The sequence below is a fragment of the Triticum aestivum genome, chromosome 3D (assembly GCF_018294505.1).
Source record: "Triticum aestivum cultivar Chinese Spring chromosome 3D, IWGSC CS RefSeq v2.1, whole genome shotgun sequence".
Lineage (NCBI taxonomy): Eukaryota > Viridiplantae > Streptophyta > Magnoliopsida > Poales > Poaceae > Triticum > Triticum aestivum.
This window is the reverse complement of record NC_057802.1, coordinates 465,811,033-465,821,186: the sequence shown is the minus strand read 5'-3', so window position 1 is coordinate 465,821,186 and position 10,154 is coordinate 465,811,033. Positions and strand designations below refer to the sequence as shown.

Sequence of the window (10,154 nt, the reverse complement as noted above, 5' to 3'; positions counted from 1 at the left end):
CCCAAAAGAAGGAGATGGGGGTGTGGACCTATATAAAGGAGGAATCCCACCCTCCATTCTAGAGCCTGATTTCCTCCACCTTCCTAACCCTAGCAAGACCTCGGCGACGACAAGCTTGGGGGAGAACGCTGAGGAGGGAGAAAATCTCTGGGAAGAAGAAGAAGCCATGGTAGGCAGGCAGGAGAGTTGGAGACCAAGACCAGGGAGAGGGGCCAATCCAGGAGGAAGAGGTAATTTCTATGGCAGGTCTGAGAATTTTGGGAGAGGATTTAATAGGCAGGATGAGAGAGAGCATGATGGTTATGGTTGGAGAAACAGAGAGGGAAACTTCATAGGGACGAATGGCAGTGGGTCTGGTGGGGAAGGGACCTCGACAGGAAATGGCAGAGATGGAGAGAGCAAGCTAGGCAGGTTTGCTTCAGACAGAAATGGGAACCAGCAAGAGAGATCTCAAGTTGGGATGGGTGAGACTGGATCTGGGAGTGGGTTTGTGGTTAGTAATCCAAATATGCAGCAGATGGGGATGTAGGGAGGGCCTATCCAGATGGCAGGGGGCTTCCCAATGATAAGCAACAGCAATTTCCCACAGATGGTGCCAGTTGGAATGGGGCTTGGGCAATTTGGTTTCATACCACAAGACCAAATGGCACAGCAATACCAGTACTTGCTTTCAAATCTGCCAAAACAGGAGACTTTAGAGACACAAGGGGGAGCAAAGGTGGAAGGGCCCAAAGAGGCAGCAAAAAAGAAGGAAGCAGGAAATACCAAAGAGCTTTTCTATGCCAAATGCAAAGAACAGTGACATATGAAGAGTGACTGCAAAAACAAGGTGTGCTGTGTGGTTTGTCAGAGGCCATCTCACAATACTGAGGAATGCACTGTGTTAAAACAAGCCAAACCAGTTGCTAAGTATGTTGGATATGGAGCTAGGGGGTTGGGATGTCTTCTGGTTCAGAACACAAATGTCATTGTAGCTGCTGAACACATAAATTCTATGGCCTTGGTTAATGTGCATGATGGGCAACTGAATGAAACCACTGTGGCATATGGATTCAGCAAGATGTTTGATTGGGGGTGGACCTGGAGAGCCAAATTTCAGTCCTAAAACCTTTCTTATGAGATTTCCCAATAAGGCCAAGTTGATGGAGCTAAATTATTTTAGTAAGTTCACTCTGCTTGGCACATGGGCTATGATGGAGGTGGACTTTTGGAGTCCAGATGATAAAGCAAAAGGGAAACTTCATTCAGTATGGATAAAAATGTGGGGAGTGCCTGATACTTTGAGACATTATCTGGGTGTGCGTGAAATTGGCTCAGCTTTGGGCCCTGTGGTAGAACATATCCATTCTAAGGAAGAAATTAGGGTGAAGGTGGGAGTGAGAGACCTGCACAAGATCCCTGCTGGCACTGAAATAACTACAAAAGAACTGCTGCTGTATGACATAGGCTTTGAGTTTGATTCTATTGCAGAACAGGGATGGTAAAAGTTTGCTGAGGGGAATAAAAGGAATTTGTTTGACTATCTTGCTGGAAAATCCTGAAACACAGAGAGAGAATGACATGCAGAAGAAAAGCAAACAATCTGAGACTAGGAAACCAAATGTCAGTCTGGGGAGCCTGAGGCTAAAGCAGTATGAACAAATGATCCTCAATGCTGGTGACATAAGCCAAACCAGTGAAGCAGCTAAGGAGAGAGTGGACACAGTGACAATAAGAGGTACTCAGGGTGAAGAAGAAAGTCTGAGGATAAGATTACAAAAAGCAGAGGAATTAGCTGCTAGGTAGACTGCACAACTTATGCTTGAAGAGAAGAAAAGGAAGAAAATGGAAATCATAAGGAAAACACTAGAAAAGGAGGTCAAGAGACAACATGAACTGTTGCAAATTAACCTGAAGGTAAATGAAGAAGTGAGGGGGTCACAGTCAGGTGAAAAAAACACTGAAAATGAAGAAGAGGAAGAAGCTATTGATGATGAAGCAGCAGCATAAGACAAGCAGGTGGATGGGGAAGACATGACAGACCTTGAGCTGATGGATCAAGCTGTTGGTTTGGGTTATATGGAGCCAGTGGACTATACTGCTAGCCAGGAGACAGATTCCTTTGGGACAAAAGTTAAAAAAGCTGAGAAAGGGGAATTGGAATCCCAAGAGGAAGAAGAGCTAAGAAGATGCGCTAGATTGAAAGGCAAAGAAGATTGCAATATCACTAAGCTGGCCAAGGAGAGAGCAGCACAGAAGAATAATTATGGTGAGTCCACATCTTCTAGATCCAATAGTTTCCTTCAAAAAATTGCTGAATGAGTGGGAGTCAACTTGGGTAACAAACCTCACATGATTAATCATAATTTAGAATTGATAAGAATTGTTGAACAGGCTAGAATTGATATGTGGTTAACTGATTATAACAAAAATAAAAAACAAACCTCTCTGCCTGAGGAGATTGATATCATTGACACTGGGGAACACACCCTGGAAGATTTATTAGATCGGGGTGAGAATGAGGGAGATAAAGAGGAGGAAGAGGACTGAGATTTACTGAGGGGGCTTTTCTTATCCAAGAAAGAGAAAAAAAAGGCAAAACTACCAGAGGTTCTGGAGTTAAAACTGCCTCTGCTATTAAGGCCCTAGAATCTTCTGCTAAGAAAAAGAAGAAAAAAAGATGAGAGGCATCTTCTGGAATATGAGAGGATTTGGGGGAGATATCAAAAAAAGATTCCTCAGGGAAATGATTATGGACATGAAGGTGGACTTTTTGGGTCTGCAAGAGACCATGAGGCAACAATTCTCTAGGAATGATTTGCAGCAAATCTGTGTTGGTAGGGACTTTAACTGGCATTTTACTCCAGCTAGGGGGAAATCTGGTGGTCTCTTGTTGGGTAAATTTAGGATTCTTAGGCCTAAACTCAAAGGATGGAACAGGAATATGAATGCCTGGTACATATAATTAAAAAAAGATATTCTGATGAAATTGGATATTATTGATAAACATTGTGAATTGAATGGCCTTACAGCTGCTGATAGAAAAGAACAAATGGAGCTGAGAGCTCAACTTGATAGACTTCTTAAACAGGAGGAGGCTAAATGGAGACAGAGAGCTAAGATAGATGAAATTCTAGAAGGAGATAGCAACACCAAATTCTTCCATGCCAAAGCTAATGGGAGACTTATAGGAAATATAATTAACAGACTGGAACATGATGAGGGGGTTGTGGAGGGTGAAAAAAACTGATAGATTACATCACTGCCTTTTATAAAAACTTGTTTGGTCCCCCTGATGACTCTTCAGTCTCTCTAAATATTGATAATCTAGAAAAGATACAAGATGAGTATAGAGATATTTTGACTGAAGAAGTCTCTTTAGAGGAAATTAAGAAGGTTGTCTTCAAAATGACACACAACAAATCACCTGGCCAGATGGATTTACAGCTGAATTTTATCAGCATTATTGGGAACTGGTGAAACATGATCTCAAAGCCTTGTTGGATGACTTTGCCAGTAGGAAAATTGATATTAGTAGATTAAACTATGGGATTATAACTCTAGTCCCTAAAGGAAAAGATGCTAATAAAATACAAAAATTTAGGCCAATTTGCCTGCTGAATGTCTGCTTTAAAATCATTACAAAGGTATTGATGAACAGGCTAAATGTGGTAGTTGCTGATGTTATATCTCCTGTTCAGACTACTTTTGTTAAAGGCAGGTATATTATGGAAGGGGTTCTGATTTTACATGAAGCCTTAAACAACATTAAAAAGAAAAAACAAAGCGCTCTTTTATTGAAAATTGATTTTGAAAAGGCATATGATAAAATTAAATGGTCTTTCCTTTTTCAGATGCTTAGATTAAAAGGATTTCCTGATAAATGGGTAGACTGGGTGATGGAAACCATTGGGGGGGGAGTTTGTGTAAAAGTTAATGAAAATCTAGGAAAATATTTCCTCACTCACAAAGGGTTGAGGCAAGGGGATTCTTTGTCACCTCTCAACTTTGACCTGGCTGCTGATGCTCTAGCAATTATGTTAGACAATGCTAGAAAAAATGGTCTGGTTAAAGGGGTACTAAATGAAAATGTTCCAAATGGGGTTAACATGTTACAATATGCAGATGATACTATCTTCTTATTACAAGATGATCTAGATAGTGCTCATAATCTGAAATATATCTTGTGCCTCTTTGAGCAAATGTCTGGGCTGAAGATTAACTTTCATAAGAGTGAGCTATTTTTATTTGGGGAGGCCATTGATAAAAATGATGAATATGCAAAAATCTTTATGTCCAATAGGTGCCTTGCCTATGAAATATCTAGGACTACCAGTTGATAAAAATAGATTGGCAATAAACTATGGAAACCTTCTGAGAGTAAAATGGAGAGAAAATGTGAAACTTGGCAAGGCAGATTACTTGCCAGTGCAGGGAGGGTTACGCTGATTCAATCTTCTTTGACAGGCATACCTTATTTTATGATGTCTTTCTATGGGCTACCCATTGGGGTAAACAAACGTATGGATTTCTTTAGAGCAGGCTTTTATGGCAAGATAATGATCAAAAGAAAAGATACCATTTAGTTAAATGGTCTGAGGTGTGCAGGCCGAAAGATATGGGGGGTTTGGGGATCCAAAACCTCACCCATATGAACAAAGCTCTACTTTGTAAATGGTGGTGGAAGTTATACACAACTAAGGGGTTGTGGCAGGATATTATTTTGAAAAAATATATAAGAAATAAAAACCTGGGCAGTGTATCTGTTAAACAGGGAGACTCTCAGTTTTGGAGGGACATTCTGAAACATAGAGACCATTTTACCTCGTTATGTAAGTTCACAGTGGGAAAAGGGGACAAAACACGATTTTGGGAAGACTGGTGGATTGGATCTGCTCCACTTAGCAGAAATTTCCCTAGGTTATATGATATATGCTTTGATAAAAAGAAAACAGTTAAGGAGGTCCTAGATAATGGTATAGATAACATGCATTTTAGAAGAACTTTGACAGGGGATTCAAGAGAGCTCTGGGAGCATATTAAGGAAGCTTTTAGCTCGGTGATTTTGAATGAGGACAAAGATGAGGTGAAATGGACACAAACTAAGAAAGGGATTTATACTGTAAAATCCTTCTACATGCATCTAATTGAAAATGGTATCAAATACCCACACTTATACATGTGGAAAATTAAAATGCCACCCAGAATCAAAGTCTTTATGTAGTTGGCTCTTAGAAACAGTATACTTACAAAAGATAATTTGCTTCACAGGGGTTGGAAAGGTGATGACAAATGCCCTTTCTGTGGACATAAAGAAAATATAAACCACCTTTTCCTCTCTTACTCTGTTGCTAGGTTATTATGGAACATCTTGAAATGTGCTTTCAATTTAAAAAGCATCCCAGAAGATCTGGACCTGGTAATGAGAACCTGGGTGAAGACTTTTGGAAAAGATGAAAGGGGTTTGGTTATGATAGGTATCTCAACGATTTGCTGGACCATTTGGAAGCTGAGAAATAGTATTATATTTGATAATAACAGGGTGAATGACCCCTGTATACCTGTTAACCTGCTTCTCAAAAACTTGCATGATTGGAATGTTTTGCAGACAAACCCCGTAAGAAGTAAGATGATGGAGGCTGGAGTGAAACAAGTCGGCGAGGTGGCTGGAGAAGTGTTCAAAGCAGCTCATGGATGGCACCTGAAGACTGGGAGAATCCTGGGGTGACCAGCTTCAACCTTCTCGGGAAAAATCATCTTCTGGTGCTGCGAAGAACAGATGCTTCAACAAAAGCTACATCGACTTGCCTTCTTGTTTCACTCTACTCTTCGATCTTTTGCTCCTGAGACAGTAATAAAGATGTAGGGATGGTAGACTGCAATGTTTAGAGGGGCCTGTATGCGATACCCCTTTGAATGTTTTCCTGTATTTTAAGACATGCTTTCTAGCCGGGGGTTGGGACTTGTTCTGAGCGCAGGCCTTGGATCCCTTGTGGATTGCTGCCTTGAGGACAAAAATGGGGGGGAAAGGGATGGCTTTCCTCCCCCCTCAATAGGTTAGCAAATCTGCGTGGGGGGGTTTATGCTGCAGTTTTATTTCCTGTTTTTCTTTGTAAGACATGGTGGTTTCTCTTAATGAAAATCGGAGAGATGCTCTCTTTTATAAAAAAAGGAACTTGACAGTTCAAGACCATGATTTGCTCCTCCGATGGTGGAGAGATACTCTCCGGGCCCTCTCGGTATACGGTATCCATCATCGTTTGGCCAGACACAGCGTGATATGATCACGGGAGTTCTGAATATGGAAACGAGAAATAGAACAAAACAGGTAACGAGGATAGCTTTTTAGTGTGATCAAATTGTTGCTTCACAAGGTACCGATAAAAGTCTCGCCTCGGGTTTCTGCATGTATTGCAAAGAAAACGGAATTGTGTACGCAAACAATAGGTTCACTCGATAAATATATTTGTGTATGTGTAGGAATCAATATGGGTGTCTATATCCCGCTATTGGTTATTGAACGGAAGACGTTCTGCGTCATGTTTACACATTACCAAACTTGTGGGGTCACACGTTTAAGGATCATCTGTTTGTTGAAGTAGGTATTAGGAGCACGTGGGAATTCCACCGGAAATGTTCCGGAAATATCAAAAGTGTTTCAGAGACAAAACCAAAAGTGTTTTGGAGAAAATTAGAAAAGTTCTAAAAAAACCTAATTATAATCATGGGGGAATGATCAACCCGATACTCTGGCAGAATAACCTTGCCTTTACCGTTGGCAAGCACCGTCGAAACGCTATGGCGGCCCGGGTACGACGACCAATAATTCTCCAAGAAATTAACCGAATTAAGGACGGACTCCTTCCCCTCTTCAAATATCACACCATTCCTCAAGTGCCAGGCTTATTTGATGTGCCACTGGCACGCACAAATCATCTGAAGTTTCTCTGTCCGTGCAAATATTCCCTTGGTTTTTCTTTTCTCCTTTGAGTAAACCGCACTTCATACACGTGTCTGGGTACATATAGCGTAAAATGGCTACGCACAGCGCCTTTTCTCTCCCTGAAGCAAAGACGGCTAAATCAATTTGTTGCACTGTTGGCGATAGGGAATCATCAAGCAATTAAGTCAAGATGTATGAAAACTAATGGTCCACATTCTGTGCTTCTCCTACTACTAGTATACTCCCACACTACTAATCTTGATAATTAAGACCGGACATTCTTCGTGTTAATTAAGCCTTGGAAAGGCAAGAGAGGACGATGGTCCGGTCAAGAGCCCGATCAGAGTGACGGGTGACGGGTAACCAGACGCGCGGTTGACTTTACCCGCACTCCCAAGCTATAGCAACACAACGCATGCCTGGGTCCCGCCCGCAGTGCCTGCCTTGCGGCGACCTCGTGCTCCTGCTCGATCAGCGACCAACCCTGCACCAACTAGACTGGGGTAAACGCTTCAAGTGCCACGTCTTGACAAAAATGCTTCAACTAATCTCGTGTCCTGCGTGCTGCTCCGGTCTCTTCGCCACTGGTTATATATGCACCTCTAGGGCAAGCACCTAGCATCTCAAACACATGCAGCAGCGCCATTGATTTGGCTGTCCAGAGCTCAGGGAAGAAGGGGAGCTAGCTAGCTGAGGCGTAGAGAAATGGCGGCCGTCCTCGTCGCCGCGATGGTGGTGGTGCTGTCCGTCAGCGTGGCGGAGAGCGCCACGGTGGAGTACCAGTTCGATGTAAGTTGTTCAGTTTGTTGCAGTTAACGTTCTTCAGTTGTTGCATGCTTGACGACGTTGTGCTTGGTATGGGTAATGCATGCAGGTGGCGACCATGAACGTGACGCGGCTGTGCGGCAGCAAGAGCATCGTGGTTGTGAACGGGCAGTTCCCCGGCCCCACGGTGTCGGCGAGGGAGGGCGACCTCGTCGTCGTCCGGGTCGTCAACAAGGCCCAGTACAACATGAGCATCCACTGGCACGGCGTCCGACAGCTGCGCAGCGGGTGGGCGGACGGGCCGGCGTACATCACCCAGTGCCCGATCCAGCCGGGCCAGAGCTACGTGTACAAGTTCACCATCACCGGGCAGCGCGGCACGCTGTGGTGGCACGCGCACATCTCCTGGCTCCGCGCCACCGTCTACGGCCCCATCGTCATCCTCCCCAAGCTCGGCGTCCCCTACCCCTTCGCCGCCCCCTACAAGGAGGTGCCCCTCATGTTCGGTACGTGTGTTCGTCCTACAAGGTGGTGGCCGGTGATAAGTGTGCGCGCATGCATGAATTGCTTAAGTTTGTTGGTTTACGTACGTGCTCAGGCGAATGGTGGAAGGCGGACACGGAGGCGGTGATCAGCCAGGCACTTCAGACCGGAGGAGGCCCGAATGTCTCCGACGCCTTCACCATCAATGGCCTCCCAGGGCCGCTCTACAACTGCTCTGCCAAAGGTTTGTGTCGTGTGCTTCATCTACCTACATGCGCGTGTGTTACTGATCAAGCAAGCAAAGCTAACTGCATCTGCATGCGTGCGTGCGTGCCATGCAGACACGTTCAAGCTCAAGGTGAAGCCCGGGAAGACGTACATGCTCCGCATCATCAACGCCGCACTCAACGACGAGCTCTTCTTCTCCGTCGCCGGCCACCCGCTCACCATCGTCGACGTCGACGCCGTCTACATCAAGCCCATCACCGTCGAGACCCTCCTCATCACCCCGGGCCAAACCACCAACGTGCTCCTCACGGCCAAGCCGTCCTACCCCGGGGCGACCTACTACATGATGGCCGCGCCCTACTCCACGGCGGCCTCCGGGACCTTCGACAACACCACCGTCGCCGGCATCCTCGAGTACGAGGACCCCGGCTCCCCCTCCTCCGCGGGCTTCAACAAGAACCTGCCGGTGCTCAGGCCGACCCTGCCGCAGATCAACGACACGAGCTTCGTGTCCAACTACACCGCCAAGCTCCGGAGCCTCGCCACGGAGGAGTACCCGGCGGAGGTGCCGCAGGAGGTGGACAGGCGGTTCTTCTTCACGGTGGGGCTGGGCACCCACCCCTGCGCCGTCAACGGGACGTGCCAGGGCCCGACGAACGACAGCCGGTTCGCGGCGGCGGTGAACAACGTCTCCTTCGTGCTCCCGACGACGGCGCTGCTGCAGTCGCACTACACGGGGATGTCCAGCGGGGTGTACTCGTCCAACTTCCCCGCCGTGCCCCAGTCGCCGTTCAACTACACGGGCACGCCGCCGAACAACACGAACGTGTCCAACGGGACCAGGCTGGTGGTGCTGTCGTACGGCGACGCCGTGGAGCTGGTGATGCAGGGCACCAGCATCCTCGGCGCCGAGAGCCACCCGTTCCACCTGCACGGCTTCAACTTCTTCGTGGTCGGGCAGGGGTTCGGCAACTTCGACCCCGCCAAGGACCCGGCCAAGTACAACCTCGTCGACCCCGTTGAGCGGAACACCGTCGGCGTGCCCGCCGCTGGGTGGGTGGCCATCCGCTTCCGTGCCGATAATCCAGGTTGGAATCCATGCATCACATGAGCTGAGCAGCTTAAGAACCAGAGTTTCTGAGTATTGATGTGTGTTCTGCAGGGGTGTGGTTCATGCATTGCCACCTGGAGGTGCACGTCAGCTGGGGCCTGAAAATGGCGTGGGTGGTGCAGGACGGGAGCCTCCCCAACCAGAAGCTGCTCCCTCCGCCGTCCGATCTTCCCAAATGTTAGGGAGAGATTGCGTCTTCTCCAATTTCCACAGGACATCCGTCCGCTTTTGCTTGCTTGCTTGCGTGCGTGCGTGCACAACTGCTTGTTTGTGTGTCGCGCGTGCGCGCGGTTGGTGCCATTCAAGTGCTTTCTTAGCTGTGTTCTCTTCAACTTTCATGTCAAGTCCTCGTCTGATTAACTGTTGTGAGGTTTCTTGATCACAAGCAAGAGGCTTAGGACTTTCATTTCGGACTGCTGATTAGTCGCCATCTTTTGTAACGTACGGGAGCTGGGCCATATGCCCATGTGCCTCTGTCCAATAATTTGTACCAACATTTGATTCATGGCAACAAGATTGTTATTGGTTATCTGATCGACAGATTATGTTAATTAATCATCATAGGATACAGCTACTGCACAAATTCCATGGCCATTGTACGATACTTCTTCCGTCCGGGTTTATTAGTCTCTCGTATTTTTTGTC

General features: G+C 46.3%; 1 protein-coding gene across 1 annotated transcript; it reads left to right on the top strand.

Annotated features, from left to right (window-relative positions):
• The first annotated feature begins 7,488 nt into the window (after positions 1-7,488).
• LOC123079722 (laccase-12) lies at positions 7,489-10,038 on the top strand. Its single transcript, XM_044502519.1, has 5 exons — positions 7,489-7,711; positions 7,797-8,193; positions 8,286-8,414; positions 8,512-9,486; positions 9,561-10,038. Exons 1-5 carry the CDS (start codon positions 7,628-7,630, stop codon positions 9,689-9,691), a joined length of 1,716 nt encoding a protein of 571 aa, XP_044358454.1. The 5' UTR covers positions 7,489-7,627; the 3' UTR covers positions 9,692-10,038.
• The last annotated feature ends 116 nt before the right edge of the window (positions 10,039-10,154 follow it).